Source organism: Scylla paramamosain, chromosome 2 (genome assembly GCF_035594125.1).
Source record: "Scylla paramamosain isolate STU-SP2022 chromosome 2, ASM3559412v1, whole genome shotgun sequence".
Lineage (NCBI taxonomy): Eukaryota > Metazoa > Arthropoda > Malacostraca > Decapoda > Portunidae > Scylla > Scylla paramamosain.
The window spans coordinates 12,300,001-12,324,996 of NC_087152.1; the positions used below are offsets into that span (position 1 = coordinate 12,300,001).

The 24,996-nt window shown below is 45.1% G+C and overlaps 1 protein-coding gene across 2 annotated transcripts in view; it reads left to right on the top strand.

Moving 5' to 3' along the window:
• Positions 1-24,996, top strand: part of LOC135110162 (carboxy-terminal domain RNA polymerase II polypeptide A small phosphatase 1-like) — a 59,390-nt gene that overhangs the window by 22,817 nt on the left and 11,577 nt on the right. The window contains exon 1 of one of the 2 annotated variants that reach the window (XM_064022139.1): positions 6,509-6,634. The exons of the other annotated variant lie outside the window; for it this stretch is intronic. Within the exon in view, the coding sequence (XP_063878209.1) occupies positions 6,524-6,634 (111 nt within the window). The 5' untranslated portion in view covers positions 6,509-6,523. Of the gene's footprint in view, positions 1-6,508; positions 6,635-24,996 lie in introns of those variants that run through there. 2 annotated transcript variants of the gene reach the window in all.

Here is a 24,996-nt window from a genome sequence, read left to right on the forward strand (position 1 = left end):
AATTCTCTAATATTACCTTTAACAATGTTCTTTTCTTTTCTTTTTTTTCGTATTTTTTTCCTTTTGGTACGGTGGAGAGAGAGAGAGAGAGAGAGAGAGAGAGAGAGAGAGAGAGAGAGAGAGAGAGAGAGAGAGAGAGAGAGAGAGAGAGAGAGAGAGAATTTCATGCTTATTAATATTTTTCCTTCCTGTTTTTCCCTTCAAAATTCCTTAATGTTTCCTTTAAGAATATTCTCATTTCACCTTAATTTTTTTCCTTGAATATGTCGAGAGAGAGAGAGAGAGAGAGAGAGAGAGAGAGAGAGAGAGAGAGAGAGAGAGAGAGAGTGTGTGTGTGTGTGTGTGTGTGTGTGTGTGTGTGAGGGGGTGTGGAAAACGTGCGGTGAAGTCAAGGTGCGGGGTGCCAGCTTCGCGTCACGGTAGGCAGGGCGGCGTGGCGTGGCTGGCAACTCTCCAGCACCCACGTTGTCCAGGCGTCACCCTCCTTATCTCTGTCCCTCCTCGCCCTCGTGTGTCTGTCTGCATGCCTCTGTGTAGTATGTTTCCATCTCAAGTAAATTCCACTGATGAAAGTTTATTTCCACCTTGCGGAAGTCCAGTCACGCACTCGCTTTTAACTTTGGGTGGTTTTCCTTCGATATATTTTCCCCGTGTATAGTCTGTGTTTGTCCTTTCTGGCTTAAACTTACCACCTGCCTGTGTTTATATTTCCATCTTAGTTCATTCCTCTCGCTCACACTCCTGTCATTGTTTTACTTCTTAAGTGGTTTTCCTTTGATATGGTTTCCTACTGTCTAAGCTCATCTCAGCCTCACCACATGCGTCTCGTGTATATTTGTACCTTTACTAATTCCACTTACTCACGTTCCTCCGTCTTTGTTTTATCCTTAAATGATTCGCCCTTTATGTTTTGCCAGCGTAGTCTAAAACCATCCCTACCTGGCTTAATTTAACTTGAGCCCCTTATCTAAATTAATCCGACCTTGCCTTACTTGACTTAGCCTAACTCTGCCTTACCCTCTTACCTAAATTAACTTGACCTGATCTTGACCTAAATTTACCTTATCTATTAAGCTTACAATGTCTAGCGTAATGTGGTCTTTATCTTACATTGCCTTGCCTTCCCTAACCTTACCTTGTCTTAACTTACCTTGCATTACCTTAACGTTACCTAACCTAACCTTGCAATACCTTACCTAACGTTACCTAATCTAACCTTACTTTTTACCTAACGTTACTTTACCTTACCTTAATTAACTAATCTCACCTTACCTTACCTCACCTTACCTTATTTTACCCAATCTTGTCCAGCCTAAGTTCACCACATAACTTGATCCGCCCTAACGTAATTCTGCCTTGCCCTACCTTAACTAATTCTTACCGTACCTTACCTAATTTAATCTTACCTTCTATAATCTTACTTAACCTTATCATGCCGTACCTTACCTACCCAACCCTTCCCAACCCTTCTCAAGCCAGTTCATTAAGAGGGGATTACCTTATAATGAAATATTCGTGGGTGAATCTCATCTTGGGGACTGGATGTGCATTACTAGTACCTGTGTTAGTTCTGTCCCTGCGTAACCCTTGTGTATGCTTGTGTATGGCCTGTGTACACGCCCCGAGCAGCGCTGTGTAATCCTTTGTATACTGGTGCAAGACTATATTAGCCATTTATACACGTGTTTTTTTTTAGTTATTTTATTGCTTTTATTTCATCAGTCATAAGTGTGTGTTGCCCAAGGCCCTTGTAAAGCAGATTAAGCCTTGTATGTGTTTATGAACCAGAATAACTGCAGTATATCCGTGCGTTAGCCTGAGTAAGCCTCGTGTGTGCTTGTATTAACCTGACCAACGCCTTCATGTGCACGTATAAGCCTGAATAACCCATAAATAAGCCTGGACAGTCCCCGTTTAAGCCAGAATACTCCCCCGTATAATCCAGAATAATCCCTGTACAAGTCTGGATGATTCCTGTATAAGCCAGAGTTAAGCCTTGTATAATCTGGTGTAACCTATAAAAGCCTGGTACATGTCAGTGAAAACCGGATTAACCCTCATATAATAAACTGGATTAGCCCTCATATAATAAACCGGATTAGCCCTCATATAATAAATCTTTAAATAACCTGTATAAACCCAGAACAAACGCTGCACAAACCCACACGTAACCCCGCGGGAAATAATAACACGAATAAACTCAAAACAAACCCTTTATACACACAATCCAGAACAATATGCACATAGCCACTTGCAGCCTCTAAAAATAGCCTTTATAACCCCCAAAATAGCCTGAATAACCATGCATACCCTGTTATACATCGCCACCCGAACCCTGCAGTGTGTTTATGTCCGTGCCACAGCTGTTGGTATACATAATTCATGCTTGTCGCTTGTCCAGAATCCGTTTTTACGCCTCCCTGCCTCCCTGCCGCCGCCGTCTCATCCTCTCGCTCCCCCCAGCCTGGTGTTCTTTGCTCTTCCCGCCTTCCTCGTCACTTTTATGCTGGGGCGGGAGGCGAGAGTCCTGCAGGAATGTTGGTATTGAGGCGACGTGTGACTGAGAGGGCGCTGGGATGACGCACGTGTGTTGAAGGAAGGGCGGTGGGTGGGTTGGTTGGTGGAGGGTGGTGGTGGTGGTTGTTGTTGTTGTTGTTGTTGTTGTTGTTTTGATAGTGGAAGGCTGGCAATGTGTCTGTCGCGGTCCTGACCTCCTCCTCCTCCTCCTCCTCCTCCTCCTCCTCCTCCTCCTCCTCCTCCTCCTCCTCCAACATGTTGTCACACTTTACATATATTTGATGGTGATGACAACTTCGCCACCACCACTACCACTACTAAAATGACAAGAACAACTACAAACTTAAATAACAACAACAAAAACTTAAGCTAGTAAATGTGCGAAGTGTGCTATGATCATTTTGCCCTTCCTAGAAACTGCTACACACACACACACACACACACACACACACACACACACACACACACACACACACACACACACACACACACACACACACACACACACATGTACGAGTATACTGGTGCCCTAGTCAAGGCTTAGAAGGAGGAGGAGGAGGAGGACGAGGTCGCTGCGGCGTGACCAGGCAGAGGACGAGGAGGGGAAGGAGGAGGAGGAGGAGTGGGGAGAGGAGAGGGGAGATAGGACTGGTGGTGGTTGTGGGTGGGGGGAGGGATGATCTTGGAGGGGGGTTAGGCTGAGTCTGATCCTGGCTGTTGCTCGGCTGAATCTGATCTTGAACGGGTTGCTTGTTGCTGCCGCCGCTGCTTCTTGTGTAGTGGTGGTGGTGGTGGTGGTGGTGGGTCAGTAGTTTCTTGTTATTATTATTATTATTATTATTATTATTATTATTATTATGATGATGATGGTGGTGGTGGTGGTGGTGGTGGTGGTGGTGGTAAGAGAAAGAGTAGTTAATTCTTTTTATTATTGTTGTTATTCTCTGTCTCTTCTCTTGTCTGGCCTCCTCCTCCTCCTCCTCCTCTTCCTCTTCTTCCTCTTCTTCCTCCTCCTCCTCCTCCTCCTCCTTTTCTTCTTCTTCTTCTTCTTCTTCTTCTTCTTCTTCTTCTTCTTCTTCTTCTTCTTCTTCTCCTTCTCCTTCTTCTTCTTCTTCTTCTTATTATTATTATTATTATTATATTATTATTATCATCATCATCATCATCATCATCATCATCATCATCATCATCATCATCATCATTACTACTACTACTACTACTACTACTATCTTCACCACCACCACCACCGAGACACGCCACCACAGTCCCCACAGTCCCAGCGTGTGGTGGGGGGCGCAGCGCTGTGAACACGCCCCTCGGGACTTGTGTCGCCTCACTTAAACAACGAAGCTGTTTTATTTCGGGGCTATTTGTTTTACGCTTTCCCGGGAGATTTCGAGTTGACGCTAAACAAGGAAGCAATTTTAGAGTATATTTTTATTGTATTTATTTATTTTATTTTATTTTATTTTATTTTATTTTATTTTTTATTTTATTTTTATTTATTTATTTTTATTTTTTTTTTTTTCTCGTCGTGTTCTCTGCCACCCAGCTTTTACTGAAATTATAGACTAAGAAAGTAGTAATGATAAAAGTAAGAATGTTAATATTAGGGTTAGTAATGATCATACTGTTGTTTTTCTGTTATTATTGTGTTTGTTGTCGTTATTATTATTATTTTTATTATTATTATTATTATTATTATTATTATTAATATTATTATTATTATTATTATATTACTTAACGCAGCTGGCATATTCAGTCGATGTAACCAACACCTCAGAGAGAGAGAGAGAGAGAGAGAGAGAGAGAGAGAGAGAGAGAGAGAGAGAGAGAGAGAGAGAGAGAGAACAAAAAACAGTGACATAACTCCTTAACGGCGACGGCGGTGTCTGTTATCCCTTCCCTGTGAATGAAGGGAGGGGCGCGTCTCCCTCACCCCCTTCCATAAGAGTCTCATGGAGCAGGTGGCGGGGCGTGGCGTGTCAGGTGCGTGTAACCAAGGGCCCGCCGCGGCACTGAGGGTCACGGGACTGGCAGGGTGTGGCCACGCGGGGACCACTACTGAAGGCTGGAAAGCGGCTGGACGAGGCTGGAAATAGGAGAATAGGTAGCTTTTAGGGTTGGTTTGTTTGCTGTGGGACTGGAAGGGGCTGGACGGGGCTGGAAGTGCCTGAAAATGGGAGAGTAGGTAGTTTTTAGGGTTGGTCTGATTGCTAAGGGACTGGAGAGGGGCTGGAGAGTAGGTCTTTTTGTTATGAGGCTGGACAGGGACTGGAAGGGACTGGACGGGGCTGGAAGTGTTTGGCGAGGGAGGAGGGCTGGTAGTTTTTAGGGTGTCTACAGTCGTTCTGATTGTTTTAGTTGGTCCATCTTTCCTTGGCACGGTGTAGAAGTTGTGGCCGCGTATAGTTAAACATGTATTAGCAATCACGCCACCCATCCTCCCCCCACCCCACCCCTTCCGTTACCTCATCAGGACTATTTTCAAGGGCCACAGAGATTACTAGCCTTGTTCCAGTGAGTGCTTTTCCTATTGACGAAGACAGAATCCTTGTTAAACTACCTCTAGAATCTTGAAAACTCCCTGAAAAACAACAACAACAAAAAAAAACAACAATAATAACTTGCACTACAGCCGATCAAGAGACGAATCATGAAGAGCTCCCTTGAAGATACACACTCCAATCCAGCCATGTTGAGATAAAACGATAGCTCTGTCCTTGGTGAGATGTCAGGAACCCCCTGTTTGTATACGTAATTCATCACAGGCTTGAGGATCACGTGCGGGACTCCTGATCACCAGCAGCTGTGCCCAGTGAGAGGCGTAGGGTTCTTACAGAGATCTATGGGTAAGTCTGGGACCCCTCATGCATCGCACACCCTCTTGTTCAAAGCGGACAGTTACTGCTCCTCTCATCAGTGAAAGCCTTTGGGACCCGAGCAGGACGCGAACCTCGGCTTGCTAACTGATAGGTGGGGATGTTAGTGTTGTGTTGTGTTGTGTTGTGTTGTGTTGTGTTGTGTTGTGTTGTGTGTGTGTGTGTGTGTGTGTGTGTGTGTGTGTGTGTGTGTGTGTGTGTGTGTGTGTGTGTGTGTGTGTGTGTGTGTGTTGCATAAGGTCAAGAATAGTCTATATCGCATTACAAGAATGTTTAATACGGGGTACATTTATATATGCTACCTACCGTTACATACCACCACAACTACCACAACCACCATCACTACTACTACTGTTACCACCACCACTACTACCACGACTGCCACTGTTACCGGATGCCCTTCCTTATCGCGTGTTTGCCTTAGAATAGCCAGACCGTGGTGGGAGTTTAAACGGCGCCATCCATAATAATATCTATGAACGTATACACTCACACCGTTTTCTGTGGGGGTCGAGAGGCAGCAGCGGCGGCGGGGAGGCACGTTGGCCCAGCACATTCTCAACCACAACGGCAACACTGATATTGGAAGCAGAAAGAGGAGGTTCATTTCCTCTCCTTCCTTTGCTTTCCTCCTCTCACCTGTCCTTTCCCAGTCCCCTCTCTCTTTCACCACTACCACTACTAGTAAACACCAGCACCACCATGCACCTTGTTTTCTTTGCGACCCTGCAGCCTTACCTCGGGCCCCTGGTAATGTTGTGTCGTGCTGATGGCTGGCCGTTACCTGCAGGTGTTGTCGTGTTCCTCCAGGTGCTGTAGTTTACCTGCATGTTGCCATTAGGGAAGGTGGGGCAGCGGTGCAGGGATGGTACTGGGAGGGTGGAGGGTTGGTAAAGGGTTGGTACAGGGTGAAGCAGCCTACCCTTCAGTCTACCTGCCATTACCGCTACTCTAATGTGATGCTAGGGCCTACTGCGTCTGCTGGAGCCTGTACAAGCGGCGCGAGTCAAGCAGGGACATGCTGGTAGTGCCGCGGGAGGGAGTGAGGCTGGTGGGGGTGATCAGCTGACAGGGTGGTTGTGAGGCACGTTAGGGGAGCTGCAGATGACCTCCAGGCCTCAGTGATGCGGTGGAGGGGCGCCTGCTGCTCTTGGTCTTCACTCAGGCAGGGTAGAGCATGGTGGTGGGAGAGGAGATGTGGCTGGTTCTTAGACGCCCCCTGGTGCTTCCCCGCAGTGAGTTTTTGGGGTGTTTCTGTGTTTGTGTTTTGGGAAGGGAGTTCTTGTGGTGGTGGTGGTGGTGGTGTGGTTGTGAAGTAGTGGTTGATATAGTGATGGTGGTGGTGGTGGTGGTGTTTTACTTCCTGCTACTGTTATTGTTAGTGTTGCTGCTCCTGCTACTACTACTGCTGCCTCTGCTACTGCTGCTACTACTACTACTACTACTACTACTACTACTACTACTACTACTACTACTACTACTACTACTTTTCTTCTTCTTCTTTTTCTTTTCCATAATCTTCTTCTTCTTCTTCTTCTTCTTCTTCTTCTTCTTCTTCTTCTTCTTCTTCTTCTTCTTCTTCTTCTTCTTCTTCTTCTTCTTCTTCTTCTTCTTCTTCCTCGTCTTCTTCCACCACCACCACCACTACCACTACACACCCAAATGATGAAGTCAAACTGCTTATTACAATCACTTAACATCCACGTCTCTCTCTCTTAAGGGTGGGCAGTCCTGGGGCCAGATTTAAGGGAGAGAGAGAGGGGTGGCTGGGGGGTAGGTATCGTGGTGTCTGAATATAAGGGTGGCTATTGTGACCCCCTTATACGGTAGCCACCAGTCATGTTCCATTCACAGGGGCGGCCCTTGGTCACTGTGGCCCGTCTTGTACCCCTTTACTCAGTCACTCTCGCTCGCTCACTCGCTCTCTCTCTTTTTCCTTTTTCCTCGTTGACTCTTTTTCTTGCTCCATTTTTCCTTATATTTTGCTTCTGTAGTTTTTCACTTTTTTTATTTTTTCTTCCACGCTTATTCATTTCAGTCTTCTGTTTGTTGTTTCTCTCTCTCTCTCTCTCTCTCTCTCTCTCTCTCTCTCTCTCTCTCTCTCTCTCTCTCTCTCTCTCTCTCTCTCTCTCTCTCTCTCTCTCTCTCTCTCTCTCTCTCTCTCTCTCTCTCTCCCCATATTTTTTTTTGCTTCCATAATCTTCTCACTCAATCTTTCACTCATTCCACCCTTCCGTTCCTTTTACTCACTCCTATTCATCTTTCTATTTCTTCCTTTATTTACTCAGTCTCGCACCATATCTATTTCTTCCTTCGCTCACTCGCTCTTCCTTCCATGTGTTGCTCGCTTCACTAAATTTCACTCACCCATCTCACCCTTTGCATCTTTAATGTGTACCTTTACTCATTCAGTCACTCATTCCAGCTCTCCGTATATTTGTTTTTTTATTCATTGTTATTTGTGTTTTTTTTTCCCTTATTTAATTTTCCTAACTTCTTTTTTTTATCATTTATTCACCCCATTATTCTCTCACTCAACTCATTCTTTCCTTTATTTACCCTCTCCAGTCTTCCATATTTTCTCCCTTTATTCCTCCTCCTCCTCCTCCTCTCAGATCCACTTTCCTCCTTGCTCTGCTTTTCTCCTTTCCACTTTTTTCCCCCCGGTAATAGAACATTGACTGGCCTGTGTGTGTGTGTGTGTGTGTGTGTGTGTGTGTGTGTGTGTGTGTGTGTGTGTGTGTGTGTGTGTGTGTGTGTGTGTGTGTGTGTGTGTGTGTGTGTGTGTGTGTGTGTACTTGCCACCGCCAGAGGGTGTTCATACCGACACGTGACTACAAGTTGCTTGGAAAGGAGAAGGAGGAGGAGGGAGGAGGGAAAGGGGTGACGGAGGCGGTGGTGGTGGTGGTGGTGGCGGCGGCGGCGGCGGCTGGTGGACAGACAGGTTTAGGCAGTGAGAACTGAGACACAAGGCGGGGAAAAAAAAAAAAAAGGTCGCGAAGGGCAGTACACTTTGCAAAGACGGACCAACACCAGTAGCTGCTGCCCTGCGTGCCCTCAAGAACTCGTTGTAGTAGTGGTGGTGGTGGTAGCGTTAGTAGTAGTGGTGGAAGTAGTAGTAGTAGTAGTAATAGTAGTAGTAGTAATGATAGCTTTAGTAGTAGTTTTAGTGATCTCGTTAGTAGTAGCAGTAGTAGTAGTTGCTGTTGTAGTAGTAGTAGTAGTAGTAGTAGTAGTAGTAGTAGTAGTAGTTGTAGTAGTACATAAGAATAGAAGGGAAGGTGCAAGGAGCCAATAGGCCTACACGTGGCAGCCCCTAAACATACATACATACACACACACACACGCCTATATTTACCTATCACCTCTACTCATAAACGTGTTCTCATAAACTGCCGCTATAGAACCGACAACTCGGTAACTGTGTCCATTCAAAAATTATCAACTATTCTTTTGGTGAACTGCACTAACCACATGACAACCTGAGTCCATTCCAGTCACCCATACTACTGGAGAGTCCATGCCTTTCAATCTCCTTTGTAGAATCTAACTTAGGTAGCAGGCGTGGCAGTCCCAGCACTAACTTTCGACACAGCAGCGCCAGTCGTGGTGTTTCATGTAATAAGACCGAATTCAGAAACGCTTTGCTCTCTCTCTCTCTCTCTCTCTCTCTCTCTCTCTCTCTCTCTCTCTCTCTCTCTCTCTCTCTCTCTCTCTCTCTCTCTCTCTCTCTCTCTCTCTCTCTCTCTCTCTCTCTCTCTCTCTCTCTCTCTCTCTCTCTCTCTCTCTCTCTCACACCACGAATATTTTCAAAGGTCACAGAGATGATTAGCCAAGAGTGTTTTTCATGTTAGTAATGTGGAAATTTTGTCGATCTGTCTCTAGGACTATAAAGACACCCTTAAAAACACGTCAATTCAACTACAGGCTCCTGAAGTCAACGTGCGGTCAGAAGTGTCTCGAAATTTGGTCCATAGTCACACATCTTACTTACCCTCTCCTTGTAAATCAAATCAAGTAGTAGTAGTAGTAGTAGTAGTAGTAGTAGTAGTAGCAGTAATAGGAGTAGTAGTAATAAGAGTAGTAGTAATAAGAGTAGTAGTAGTAGTAGTAGTAGTAGTAGTAGTAGTAGTAGTAGTTCCTCAACACGGTATATTTCATGTAGACTCACACAGAAGGTTGAGGGAAAAATTTTTAAGTGTATCTCTTGGTTGGTTGAAATATTCGGCCCGTCCGTAAGTCCCGCCGACCGGCCCGCCGCCCTCAGCCAGCGACCGAGTGCAGGGTGACGGGCGGCCCGCGGGGATGTATTAATAGCGACGAGCAGCAGCTGGTCCCGCGTCTGGCCTGATGGAGTGACAGACAGACAGCCGGGGAGCGTCTTGTCGTAGAAGTTGTAGCGGACATAGTCTTGGCACCGGGTTCTTGTACATTTCAGGTTCTTAGTGGGAGTTACTTGGGCATTGCTAAGTTAGGGAAGCTGCAGGTATTTGTTAGGGCTACACGTGACAGATTTTTTCTAAGAGGTATTTTCTAGATTTGTGTGATAGTTTAACATGGAGAAAATACGTATGAAAACTAACAGAACCCTCCCGCGGCCGCTAAAAATATACCTGGTGAGAGAACCAAGTGTTTTAAGGATACGAGACTTGGTTAGAAGCCTTAGTAACCCGCACTCGCTACCACTGTGTTGTCTTTTTTTTTTTTTTTTTTTTTTTTTTTTCTTTTTTCTTTTTTCTCTCTCCCTCAGTTTTAGGTCTGCTGATCTGCTGGCTGACATTCTCCTTACAATTTCTGACAGTGGATAAGTTCACAGCATTTCAGGGGAGTTAAGATTACGGGGGAAAAAGCTAAATACAGTGAAAATGAGTGTGATGTGATGTTGTTGACTAGGAATATTGCGACTGTTTGAAGGATTTAGCTTTCTGTGTTGTAATTAAAGGTTACTTGTAGTGTGTAATAGATACGTCACCTTTCGTCTCTCTCTCTCTCTCTCTCTCTCTCTCTCTCTCTCTCTCTCTCTCTCTCTCTCTCTCTCTCTCTCTCTCTCTCTCTCTCTCTCTCTCTCTCTCTCTCTCTCTCTCTCTCTCATCCGGCAGAATTTTTATTTTTACTTTCTCTCTCTCTCTCTCTCTCTCTCTCTCTCTCTCTCTCTCTCTCTCTCTCTCTCTCTCTCTCTCTCTCTCTCTCTCTCTCTCTCTCTCTCTCTCTCTCTCTCTCTTTCATCGTCATCTCTCATCCGGCAGAATTTTTATTTTTACTTTTCTTATCTGCAGTGTTCTTTTGTCTCGCTTCTGAAGGTATCGCTTGTTTGTATGTACGTACGTATGTATGTATTTATGTATGTTTATATGCTTTATATATACCTGTGTGTGTGTGTGTGTGTGTGTGTGTGTGTGTGTGTGTGTGTGTGTGTGTGTGTGTGTGTGTGTGTGTGTGTGTGTGTGTGTCGGAAGCTCGAGAATTCTGGACCTTAAGAAACCCATTATTTCGGGTCTGCTCGGAGTAGGAATGTGGCCCCGAGGTGTGTGGCTGTGGAGGACCTGGGTGCGGGAGTGGGTGTCGGCGTGGTGTTGGTGCAGCCGGGGTGAAGTTAAGAAGGAGCGGTGTGAGGAGTTAAAGGGGCATGCAGCAGGAAAGGAGGGAGTTTTTAAGGGGTTTGCGAGAATTTAGGGGAGGGAAAAAGGGGTTGGTTTAAGGGTGCAAGGGTTAAGGGAGCTAAAAAAAAAAAAGGGGGAGGAGGGGGCACTGGTGGAGGGTTTTGTAGGGAGGAATAGGGTGTGGGTTTTAAGTGCTGAGTCTAGTACATGATATACTCTCTTGTGTTTTGTATCACTTGGGTTTTGAATAAGTGTGTGTGTGTGTGTGTGTGTGTGTGTGTGTGTGTGTGTGTGTGTGTGTGTGTGTGTGTGTGTGTGTGTGTGTGTGTGGGGAGGGCAGACTCGGGTTCAAGTACGTGAAAGCTTTTGAATAGAAAAAAGTAGAAATATAAATCTAAAGGTATGACTTTCTTCCTTTAAGCTGAGGTTCAAATACAAATAACACCGTGTCATTCTTCATTCTCGGTAAAAGCGTTATTTTTATACAGCCCTTGGCGTTAACGATTTTGCGCGGTGGCTCAGGCGGTAGCGCGTCTGATTGACTACAGTACAAGAAGTCCCTGGTTCGAATCCTGGTCACGGCTGGAGTTTTTCTGGGACCAATGCCCGCTCCTATAGTTGCACCCAGCTTTGGAGTGGCTAGCGGTCAATTATGCCGTGGAACGCTAACCCTTTCACTGCTATTTGACACGTTTCTTTAATTACTAACCATTCTGAGTCGTATTTTCTTGTGGAGCCACCTTCCAACATTGTACTGACCGGAAATGGCAAAATCTGTTAATCTGTGTCCCTTTCTTTCTTGTAGATGCTGATAAAGGTTACATACATTGCTCTTAAGTGTTGTGAATTGTTGTATATCATAGTGAAAGGGTTAAGGCGGTGGGGAAAGGACCTCCCGAGGGTTAGGAAGGGTGACGCTACCTGCCCCCACGCCTAAGCTCGTGATTCAATACGGCATCCCTTTATGTTCTCCTTAGTGCAGTAATTAATAGTCCAAGCTTACCTTTAGTGTACGTGTACCTCAAAGCAAGGTTAACGTGACATGATGGTATCCAGACTTACAGTAATTGCTTCAGGTGAACAGTATAACTTTATGTGTAGTATAGTTTTATTTATTTATTTATTTATTTATTTATTTATTTATTTATTTCATGCTAGAGGAGTTCTGGCCAAGGCAACAACAACCAAAAAAAAAGTCTATTGAAATATGCGTCCTGGAAGAGAATTGTCCACAAGAAATATATTAGAAAAAATACGATAAGGGTTTTTGAAATCTCCCTTCTAAAAGAGTTTGAATCATAGATAGGTGGAGAGTTACAAATGAGATTACTATAGTGAGTAGGAAAAACACAGCATCAGACAGAGATACAAATGGAAAAGAAATACAGTGAAAGCCATAGATCGTAGGGAATACAGAATGAGCTAGAGAGTTACAGATAAAAAAATAATACAGTGAGTGTGTTTAAGTCACAGGCAATAACGAAATGACTGATGAAATAACAATCGGGCAGAGTTACGAGTAAAAACAACACAACGAGTGAGCGAGCGAGTGAGTGAGTGAGTTAATCTGGTGTTCGCTGCGCAGGATATTGGAGTGCGCTTATCTCAATTAACAGGAAGCGATAAGGTGACTATACAGGTCCTGCCGCCGGAGTAACATACATAAAGGTGGAACACGGGGAGGGAAACGCATGCACCCCGCTACCTTGCCCACCACCTCGTCTTCCTGGTGTGACATAACCCAGACCAGTCACCTGAGCAGATTCATGGTCACCTGTTCTGACCTTTAGTTAATGCCTCGCCTCGCCCCGCCTCGCCTGCCCGCGCCACCTGTGTTCTTAGTCTTACCAGAGGCCAGTCACCAGTCACCACCAGCCTCTGTATCATGTTCACTGCGATTGTGTTTCTTCTCTTTGTACGTTGTGAAGCTTGTGTTGTTGTTGTTGTTGTTGTTGTTGTTGTTGTTGTTGTTGTTGTTGTTGTTGTTGTTGTTGTTCTTCTTCTTCTTCTTCTTCGTAGGTAGTAGACGAACTCAAGGCAGAAAAAAAAATGGGGGAAAGGTCGCTAAGATGCTGATCAAACAAAATACAACAATACAAAGACTCCCAGACGTAGCCGAGAGTACTCTATAAATTGTCGAGCACTGAAGGACACAGGGAAGTACTACACTCAGACAGAGGTGGGTAGGCGCCGCCCTCATCTCTGCTTCAGTCAGGCCGGCGACGTTCCCTCACAGTGGTGCCTTTGATTGGACCGTAGCAAACTGTATCAAAGTTTATATAAAGGCAAACTTGTGAGCGAGCGGTGAGGCGGCGCGGCGGCTGGAGGGGAGATGGCAGAGGCGTGGGATCACAGGAACACAAGCCTCACCTCATGCCTTCTGGCTGGATAAAGTTTAGTTAGCGTAGGGTAGGTTAGGTTAGACAAGCTCTTGAAGTTAGGGTACGTTAGGTTAGGTTAGACTACCTCATGTAACCTGACTTAACATAAACTATCCTAACACTTCAAAAATAGCTGGGGATGGCTGATTTTGAACTTTGCCAGTGAGGTTAGGTTAGATTAGCTCATGTAACAGCCTAACTTCACATGAACTATCCCAAACTATCCCAACCCACTTCGAAAATAGGCGTGGCAGATCATTACAGGCGCGGCCACACTTCCCTGAAACATTTTCGTAACATTTTTCCGACTTAGCTTCGGCCCTTCCGTGCACCACTGTCCGGGTAATCTAAGCTAACCTCATTTAAAGTATCCTAACCCTCTTCAGAAATAGCTGCGAAGGGCTGATCTTTACTATAAACAGCTGTAATTAACGAAACACATTGGAACTTTATTTATTTATTTTTATTTATTTTTTATTATTATTTTATTATTTATTTATTTATTTATTTATTTATTTATTTATTTATTTATTATTATTATTATTATTATTATTATTACTATTACTTTTTTATTATTAATTTTATCACGGCTCTTGCGCGCACCACTGCCCGGATAATGGTGGAAACTGTGCCGGGGCCTGTTGGTAGCAGTAGTGAAGAGGCCACGAACTGCCACTGCTGTATTCAAGCCCCCCCCCCCCGGTTCCCAGCGTGTCCATGGCTCTGCACGAACACAGCCCGAAACACCCCTAGCATTATCTGTGGCATGTTCCCATCAAGCGAGGGGGGGACGTATCCGGGGCGAGTTTCAGGGCTACTGTGTCCGCGCCTTATGGTTTTCAGTTTCTCTTTGTACCCAGCTCTCCATGTTGCTTAGCTGTCGCATCAAGGTTAAGTTGGGTTAGGTTAGTTTAAGTTGGGTTATGTTAGGTTAGCTTACTTTAGGTTAAGTCGGGTTAGGTTAGATTTGATTGGGCAAAGTTAGATTGTTTTATGGCAAGGTTAGGTTAGTTTAGATTAGTTTAGATTGGGTCAAATTAGGTTGGCTTAGGTTAAGTTAGGTTAGATTATGTTAGATTATATTATGTGGTTTGTGGACGCAGGTCAGTCAAATACCTGTTCCTGAGTCAAATACCTAGTCCTCATCAGCTACAGGCAGGTATATACAGGTCTTTGAACTCATCACTACTGGGGTAGGTGTGTTGGGAGTTGGGAGAAGAGACGGGGTGGGTACTCACTCTTAAAGGGGCAGCGCTGTGGGAAAATGTTGTGGGGAAGGGAGGCTGGTGGGAAGATGAGGCAGAGATAAACCTGGCATCAGTACTCCCCACTCCTCCTTTCTCCCCAACCACACACTCGTCTCTTTCCCTCCTTCTTCTCCCCAACTCCCACACTACCCTCTCTCTCTCTCTCTCTCTCTCTCTCTCTCTCTCTCTCTCTCTCTCTCTCTCTCTCTCTCTCTCTCTCTCTCTCTCTCTCTCTCTCTCTCTCTCTCTCTCTCTCTCTCTCCCTCTCCCCCTCTCTCTCGTGTCTAAATCCTCCTCGTCTTGCATTAACAGTCTTTTCCTTCCTTACCCAATCTGTTTATTTATTTTCGTGCGTGTCTGTATGTCGGTGATTAAAGCCCTAAAGATGACGATGTGGGTCCATTGAGAACTGCAGGGTCGAGGGGTCCTTTCACTCTTCTCTGGCTCCTTGGCTGGTGGCTGAGGACTGGTAACTAAGTGGGCGGGGCTGGGAAAGGATCAGTGGATGCGTGGATGACTGGCCTGGTGTGGTTAAAGGGTGGGATTGATGGATAGGTGGGTGAGTGGATGAATGATTGTGTGGATGGGTGGAGAGGTGGGTGTGTGTTACCTTTCCACCGTGACTGACCGCTAATGTTGCTGTTGCCCCACCCAGGAAGTGTTTTGTGTTGGTGGGTGGGTTGGCTGGTGGATGGGGAGGGAAGTGTGTGGTTTTGCATCCTTCTGTTATTGTTGTTGTTGGTGGTATTGCTTCACTCTGACCCTGGGAACTGCCGCGTCACACACACACACACACACACACACACACACACACACACACACACACACACACACACACACACACACACACTTATAGCCACACAGAAGTGCCCCGAGGCTACCTTTCGTTGGCTGTGACTTTTGTTCCCAGTAGTAGTAGTAGTAGTAGTAGTAGCAGTAGCAGTAGTAGTAGTAGTAGTAGTAGTTGTTGTTGTTGTTGTAGTAGTAGTAGTAGTAGTAGCAGCAGTTGTAGTAGTAGTAGTAGTAGTGGTAGTGCGGGATGGTGGTGGTGAGAAAAAGTATTGGATAAATTGACGTTAAACAAGAATCGATGTAAATTTATCGAGAATCGTGGCTTGATGGAGTGAAATTGTTCCCGCCTCTTTGTTCCTTGTTGTGGTGAAGGTTGAATGAGTGTAGCCTTAGTGAGGTGATGGCGCTGGGACGTGTAGTAACTGCCGCGGTACAGGAGTGGTGGTCCTGTTGGGGCGTGGCGCGGGCATGGCGGAAGTCTTTTGAACTCTTAAATTGTGTCTCTAGTGAGGGTGTTGCGTGGGATGTTTGGGGCCGCGTGGTGAGTCGTGAGGGGCGCGGTGACCCGGCATGATCAGCAGGTCGTCAGGTCGTCTGCAGCCGCCGTGTGCCGTGCCGGGGTGGGTGGCGCGGCCTTGGTGGGGACGAGACTCCGCCAAGTATCTTCATCCACAATTGAATTACTGCAAAAGGCTTAAAGACGCTGACGTTTGTAGAAGAGATCTTTGTCATCTTTGTTGATGGCCTGATGCCATCCACACTGGTGGGGTTGTCTGTGGTCTTGTTTGATCCCGAGCCGTGGCAAACATTGAACAGCTTAAAGGTGGCTGCGGCCCGCACGCCCCGCACCGCCAGGACAGGGCGGCACTTGAGGCCGGGCTCAGATGCACGGCCTCTGCTGTGGCGTGGCTGGCGGCGCGCTGAGAAGCTTAGTGTGTCAAGGCTGGTGTACGGATTGCCAGGGAGAGAGAGAGAGAGAGAGAGAGAGAGAGAGAGAGAGAGAGAGAGTTTGCTCATAGGCTAGTCATGTACACGTATTCCCATACAATGTGTCCCTCAGGACAGCTTTGTGTCCTTGATGGGCCCGGCGAGGCAGTGTCCTTCATGTCCCGAAGTGTACCACAGACGGGACACACTCCTAGACGGTGCTGGCAGTGTTGAAATAGGCCACTTGCTGCTCCTACCCAGACCCAGGGCGAGTCTGGCCCACAGTCCCAGATCGATGGCTGTTGTGGCTCACCGGGACCAAAAAAACCTTGGTGTGGGAGGCGAGGCTCCGTGGAAAGCTTTGAATGTTTCCAGGGAGGCAGAATGAAGCACATGCAGCGTATGAACATTGCCTGCTGAGGACGTGTAGGGACCAGGGAGATGTATGTGTGTGTGTATGGAGGGAAGGGGTAAGAAGGGTGGGTAGGCAGTGCAGAGATGGTGGGCGTGAATGTGTGGGTGTGTGGGCGGCAGGTGCAGAAGGGTTTTGCCGAGGATGGGGGTCGTGGGTGACATACCGTGACTGGAGTGTTAAATTTATGCTTTCGCAAGAAAACTTACTGAAATCAGAACATACTTGTGAAGTTGAAAGCCGTTGAAAAGTAGGTTACACGAAATAAAATGTAATGTTAGTGACTTTTATATGCTGCAATTAAGCCCAACTGCTTACCAACCTTAACCTACCGACCTACCTTATTAACGTACCCATCTACCTGCTAAACCTCACCAAACCTAATCTAATCTAACCTAAACCAACCTACATAACCACTTAATTTAACCCAATTTACCTACTTACCAAACCAAACCAACCTACGCAAACCTCGTGGCTAAATAGAGACCATGACGAGAGAGTGTGTGTGTGTTGACGGAGAGATGGAGATAGGCACGACACACCTGGGCGAGGGACACCTGGATCCGTGAAGAGTAATATGTGTCAGGATTCACGTGTACAGCGGTATTCACGGAGGTGGAGAGATGTCTTGGAGCGGAGGCGAGTGGAGAGAGAGAGAGAGAGAGAGAGAGAGAGAGAGAGAGAGAGAGAGAGAGAGAGAGAGAGAGAGTATGTGGCTTGGCTGGTGGCTGGCGGAGAGCACGGCGGCAAGGCAGGTTCTTTATAGGAAATGTAGGTAGGTCAGTGGGTGTGGCAGAGCGGCTCGTCTTGAGTAACGCTATACTCTCACTGACCTGTTGTTGTTGTTCTTGTTGTTGTTGTTGTTGTTGTTGTTGTTGTTGTTGTTGTTGTTGTTGTTGTGACGGGTTCGGTTGTGCCCGGAGTGTACGTTTGTTGGATGCCTGTACTCTCTCTCTCTCTCTCTCTCTCTCTCTCTCTCTCTCTCTCTCTCTCTCTCTCTCTCTCTCTCTCTCTCTCTCTCTCTCTCTCTCTCTCTCACTCGCCTCTGTTCCACTCTTTCATCTTTCCGCTTCCCTCACTAGCAATGTATGTCAGAGAGAGAGAGAGAGAGAGAGAGAGAGAGAGAGAGAGAGAGAGAGAGAGAGAGAGAGAGAGAGAGAGCTATGGGTGTGATTCAGGAGTTGGGAATCGCCCGTTTGTGAGTTGGGAGGGTAGTGGCAGTGGTGCTCTGGTTGAGGAGGTGAGGGGTGGGGGGAGGAAGAGGTGATGAGGGAGGAGTGGGTGGTGAGGGAGTGGGAGGAGGAGGGCTGCCACCACCACCACCACCACCACCACCAGGAAGGTCAGTGGCGCCGCTCTCACTGTGACGTCACTTTCGAGATGTCCGTCTCTCTCTCTCTCTCTCTCTCTCTCTCTCTCTCTCTCTCTCTCTCTCTCTCTCTCTCTCTCTCTCTCTCTCTCTCTCTCTCTCTCTCTCTCTCTCTCTCTCTCTCTGTGCCGCCTCCACCCATCTGCCGCTATCCTCCTCCTCCTCCAACAACAACAACAACAATTACTACTACTACTACTACTACTACTACTACTACTACTACTACTACTTTTTCTACAACTTCATTTACTGCCAGTTTCCCTTCACCTACCATTAGTTTCTCCTCTTCTATCTACTTTTTGTTTCCTCCTCCTCCACCTCCTCCTCCTCCTCCTCCTCCTCCTCCTCCTCCTCCTCCTCCTCCTCCACATTTATTGCTTATCGTGTTCCTGCATCTTCTTCTTCTTCTTCTTCTTCTTCTTCTTCTTCTTCTTCTTCTTCTTCTTCTTCTTCTTCTTCTTCTTCTTCTTCTTCTTCTTCTTCTTCTCCTCCTTTCTCCTTCCCCGTTCCTCCTCCCCCGTTCCTCCTCCTCCTCCAGCCTGCGTAAATGTCCTTCCTGTGTGTGTGTGTGTGTGTGTGTGTGTATGGTGTGAGGCCGTGATGCCCCATACCAGTCTTCTCGTTACCCTCATCCTCCCGTCCTTCCTGCCCTCATGCCGCCGTCCCTTCCTCCTACTCCTCCTCCTCTGCCGCCCCCGCCGTCGCCTCCATAATAAAGATTAATAGATGAAGGAAGGGAGGGATGGATGGTGGCCTCGTGATCTGCTTGGCCATCGTTTGGGGGGGGCCATACAACGCTATACGACTCCCCGATGCCGCGGCGCCGTGAACCAATCAGTCAATCAGTCTGTCAGTTAGGCAGTTTGTCAGTGTGCCATTATCTTCTGCGGTGGTGGTAGGGATGGGGTGATGGTGGTGTGTGTGTAGGACTGTCTGTGTGGTGTGTGGGGCTGGTTTGCGTGACTTAGTGGCTGGCTGACTGGCTGACTGACTGACTGTTTGGATAGGCTTATTGGTTTACTGACTGACTGACTGACTGACTGTTTGGCTAGATGGCCTATTACTGACTGACTGACTGACTGACTCTTGTGACTGGTTCATTGCATAAGTGACTACCTGACTGACTGATTGACGGACAGGTAGGCATACAAATAAGATGATTGGCTCTTAATATTGACTGACATTGTGACTGATGGATTACTTGACTGACTGACTGACTAACTAACTGACTGACTAGCATACGCCTACTGGTTACCTAATTGATTTTACCATCCACTCACTAACACTAACTTCACTTTAGCCGTAAAATTATTAAATATGACCAAGACCATCCATTCACTCCACTATACATCTTCACGCTGACAAACTTTTAAAAGAGCCGAAAATCACTGAATCACTGGTGTCTTGGGAGTGACTTTATTAAAAACCAGATTTGTGCAGGTTTCTCGAGCATTTCTAGGGTTTTCCCGAAGAGGAGGAGGAAGAGGAGGATGGAGGAGGCGAATAAGAAGAGGAAGGAGAGGAAGAGGCCGAACCCATAAGGAGATTTTGCGATGTGCCAAGAAACTCGTGAATGGGAGACAGACGAGACAGGAAGGATGGTCTGCTTGCCAAAAATAAGAGAGAGAGAGAGAGAGAGAGAGAGAGAGAGAGAGAGAGAGAGAGAGAGAGAGAGAGAGAGAGAGAGAGAGAGATACACGAAGACAAAGAAGAAAAGAAAAGCAGACAGATGAAGAAGGATTGGGAAAGAGAGAAAGGCAGACAGTGAAGGATTTAAAGAGATAGTGAGAGAGAGAGAGAGAGAGAGAGAGAGAGAGAGAGAGAGAGAGAGAGAGAGAGAGAGAGAGAGAGAGAGAGAGAGAGAGAGACTTGTATAGTTAATCTTTATCTAGGTCTCTTTTTTTTATCTTTTTCTTCTAAGGTTTCTGTACTCTCTCTCTCTCTCTCTCTCTCTCTCTCTCTCTCTCTCTCTCTCTCTCTCTCTCTCTCTCTCTCTCTCTCTCTCTCTCTCTCTCTCTCTCTCTCTCTGTATGCATTCCAAACACGTCTCATTTGAACCTGCACGACATTAGCATTTTGACTTCGCGCCTCGTCACCTGAAAGATCGAGGACGTGGTGGTGGTGGTGGTGGTGGTGGTGGTGGTGGTGGTGGTGGTGGAGCCTCACGAGATCCTAAGGAGAGGTCATGAAGGTCCTTGCCTTGATGCTCTTACGGTTTTTTTTTTTTTTTTCTGTTTCGTGTCATATTTCTTATTTTGTATTGTTGTTGTGGTTATTTATTTATTTTATTTTTTTCGTGTTTGATGTAAAGTTTGTTATGTTCTGTTTTGTGATTTTTTTTTTTTTGTGCTGGTTTCGAGTGTTCTGTTATTTTGTCTCATTATTATTTATTGATTTATTTTATTTTATTTATTTATTTATTTATTTTCGGGGGGAGGGAAGAGCTTCTGGGTTTTATATCAGTCTTTTAGATGGTCTACTACTACTACTACTACTACTACTACTACTACTACTACTACTACTACTACTACTACTACTACTACTACGCACAACCATAGCATCACCACACAACTGTAAAAACCTTGTCTACCGCTCGGTGCTTCTTACGGAATTTATGTAACTAAGAAGCATCGGTATGTCTGCCTGTCTGTGTGTCTGTCCCGCTTTTCACCACCAGCGAGATCAAACTTCGGAGTAAAAACTAAACCATCTAGCAGGAATTATCAACAACACAGGCTGGAAAAAAATAAATAGATAAAAATTCAAAAGTTTCGTCTGTACCAAAAGTAGTAAGGAAAAAAATAGGTGATTAAATATACATAGATAATAAATAAACAAGTGGATGAATGAATAGGTAGATATATAAAGGGGTAGATAAGTGTAATTCAAGAGGCAGAGCGAGGCTGGTGTACGCGTTCCTCTCTTGCTCCAAATATTTACGGGTGTCAAGACTTAGTGTAGTGTAGTCATGGTCGGAAGTCGAGTAACGTATCGCTCTCTTTTCCACGGTGTTTATTTTCCCTCCATAACAAGTCTTCTGATCTTAAATTAAATCTTATCTGTTGTCAGCTTTTATTTTGGGAGGTGAGGGGAAATTATCAGTCAGAGCGAATGACTTGAGATTGAGAGAAAAGCACAAATAAAAACATAGTGGAAGTGAATGCAGAAGGTCACTATGAGAGCAGACCACGACTGTGCAGCCCAATAATTAACACGAAGGTCCATATTTTTTAAACGCTCCTGCATCTTATCTCGACCATGAACAGGCTCTACTGAAAGTTAATGAGGGGGGTTTCAAGGGCCCTGTCACGATAATAGACAGACTTTGCATCATTAATAGAAGAAGAAAAAAAGGAAAAAAAAGAAACTCGTGAAAACTTCGATAGATATCACTCTGGCCTTTGAAAATAATGCTGGTGAGAGAACAGAGCGTTTTAGAATACTCGCCATCCTAGCATCGTAACCCTGCGCACCTCCTCCCTACACAAACCTCTAATATACACACGGGCCGCGCTGGTTTCCCCCTCCGTGCAGTATATAATGGTCGGGGGTCACGCGTGAAGGCCCCGAGGAGATTGCCACTTGAATCTGAAGGTTTAGAGGGAAAAAGTGCCCCTGAATCGCCTCTTTTGTTGACGACCTGCCGGCGTGAAATAGCGAGAGAGAGAGAGAGAGAGAGAGAGAGAGAGAGAGAGAGAGAGAGAGAGAGAGTGGTTCCTATATCTGGCCTTGTGTTACTATTACTGTTACTGCCTCTTGAATGGATGAGAGAGAGAGAGAGAGAGAGAGAGAGAGAGAGAGAGAGAGAGAGAGAGAGAGAGAGAGAGAGAGAGAGAGAGAGAGAGAGAGAAAAATTACTTTTTTTATACATATTTTTTTCTCCGGCTCAGTTCGTTAGCATGCTTTTTCATTATTGAGGGAAGCGCGCACATGTGGCCGTTTGAGTGTGTGTGTGTGTGTGTGTGTGTGTGTAGGGGGGAAGATAGTGGTGGTGGAAGTGGCGGAGCGGCGTGGCGGCTTTCCCTACTGTAGACTTGTGCCAACACCCTCTTTATATTTAGCTCTCACACACACACACACACACACACACACACACACACACACACACACACACACACACACACACACACACACACACACACACACACGGCGTCTTGCTATTTCATTATTTCTTTTTATCTACAGTTTTCTCTACTGTTTGTTGTTGGCGACATAAGTGCGTTCCATTATACGCATTCTCTCTCTCTCTCTCTCTCTCTCTCTCTCTCTCTCTCTCTCTCTCTCTCTCTCTCTCTCTCTCTCTCTCTCTCTCTCTCTCTCTCTCTCTCTCTCTCTCCACCACAAACTTCACAGTGATTGATACATTTCTTGCTAGTTCTTCCCTTGTGTTCCTTTGTGGCTGTCTGTATCTCTGTCGGGCGCAGAGAAGCAAGCAGACTACGAGATCACAGCGAGAGAGGATGGTGTGTCCTGTTTGCCTTGACGAGCTGCATCAGGGAAAGGTCGTCATGTTGTCACTGTGGCATTTGTTGTTGTTGCTTCAGACGTGTTAGAAGTGTTGTTATTAGTAGTTGTAGTAGTGTTGGTGGTGATAGTAGTGCATAAGAACATCAAGATAATAAAGATACAAGAATTCATTAGGTTTCCACGTGGCAGTTCCTTTATAAAACACGTACTTAAGCCTCCATCCACCTATCATCCCTATCCATATATTGATTTAATTTTCTTTTAAAGCTTCTTTATTGACTCGGCACTCGGGGTCTTAAATAGTTACTGCTTATATTCTAGTCATCTCTATTTTGGGAAACTCTCGCTTCCTATTCATTTGGTGTTGCTAATGATGATGACTGATGATGGTGATGGTGATATGTGGTGTGTACTCGTCCTTAATCTGTTATTATTTACAGAACTCAATCTCACGTTAATATTAAACAAGCCATTGCCTTAAGAAACTTGCTAGTTGAATGAACGAGTAGGTTTTTTTGCGTATTGTTTGATTATTTATTTATGTTATTTGTTTATTATTGTCTATCTATTTACTGTGTGTGTGTGTGTGTGTGTCCTTGTGCCAGTCTCCTTCACGCGTTAAAGAAAAGAGGAAGGAAACCAAAGCGTACGTGATTCTTACAAACTCGTAGGGGTGACTTCACTGCACATTGTGAGAGGAGGGAAAATGTTCGCTGGGTGATCTGACTGACTGCACTGTGTCGCCAAGCGTGCTTCCAAAACAAACACAGGCTTCTCTTGTATATTTTCCTGTGATACTTGTGATAATTTTAACTTAACTATCTGGCGTGAAAGAATGGCGTGTTTTATAGTTTTGGTGTCTTTAATCTGTCTCACTGAAGTCGTACATTTTCTTTTATTTATTTATTTATTCTTTTTTTTTTCTTGGTTTGTATCTTACCTAAGACAATTTTTTTGTTTATTTGTATATATATATATATATATATATATATATATATATATATATATATATATATATATATATATATATATATATATATATATATATATATATATATATATATATATATATATATATATATATATATATATATATATATATATATTTTTTTTTTTTTTTTTTTTTTTTTTTTTTTCTTCTTCTTCCTCAGGACTATATCTTATTGAAGGTGTCAGTTTTCTTTTATAATTACACATTGTTTAAAGCTCTCAGTATAGTACAGTAACTTATGGTATTAGTAGTCACTCCTCCGATGAAGCGTATATTTCACACTCACTCGCACCCTCTTGGTTTAGTACGGTAATGTGACTAAAATGTATTATATTTATACCTATATTTTGCGCCAGCCTTTTTCAATTTACCTCTCTCTCTCTCTCTCTCTCTCTCTCTCTCTCTCTCTCTCTCTCTCTCTCTCTCTCTCTCTCTCTCTCTCTCTCTCTCTCTCTCTCTCTCTCTCTCTCTCTCTCTCTCTCTCTCTCTCTCTCTTTAGGGGGGAGCGCCAATTAAGCGAACCCTTGTCTTTTTACCCCGTGTGCTTTTTTTTCCAGCATTGTTTTTTAATATAGTTATGTAGTTTTATAGCCATTGACGAAGCTTCTTTACTACGACAAAAAAATAAATAAATAAAAATAAAATTCGCTATGTCATGAGAAAAGTATCTACAGAAACAGGACGACTTTGCCAATATAAAACTAGAATAGCGTCACCCATTAGACTTGTGAATTGACTGACTTGTAGTAATGCTGGGCTGTGTGGATGACCGGGTGGCTCCACAGTAAGGTAATGGACTCGTTGCTAGAGAGAGAGAGAGAGAGAGAGAGAGAGAGAGAGAGAGAGAGAGAGAGAGAGACTGATGTTTTCCGACTGTCGTTACGAAACACCGTATAAGGAAAAAAAATAAACAATCACTTCTCTTTCTCCTCCTCATCATCATCATCATCATCATCATCATCATCATCATCATCATCATCATCATCATTACATGTAAAGGAAAAATCATTGGAGAGTATAGAGAGAGAGAGAGAGAGAGAGAGAGAGAGAGAGAGAGAGAGAGAGAGAGAGAGAGAGAGAGAGAGCGCAGCCGCTTCCTCCTCATGTTATAAAATGCAATATCAGTGGTCTTTGTTTTCTTTTTTCTGAAATAATACATATTTTTCCTCCCCCGTTCTCTCTCTCTCTCTCTCTCTCTCTCTCTCTCTCTCTCTCTCTCTCTCTCTCTCTCTCTCTCTCTCTCTCTCTCTCTCTCTCTCTCTCTCTCTCTCTCTCTCTCTCTCTCTCTCTCTCTCTCTCTCTCTCCTCATACTTCTCTCCCGCTCTCTCTCGGCATCTCTTACGACCGTGTCTGTCTGGCGCTCATTCCCTCCCTCCCTCTGTACCATCCACGATTCTCTCTCTCTCTCTC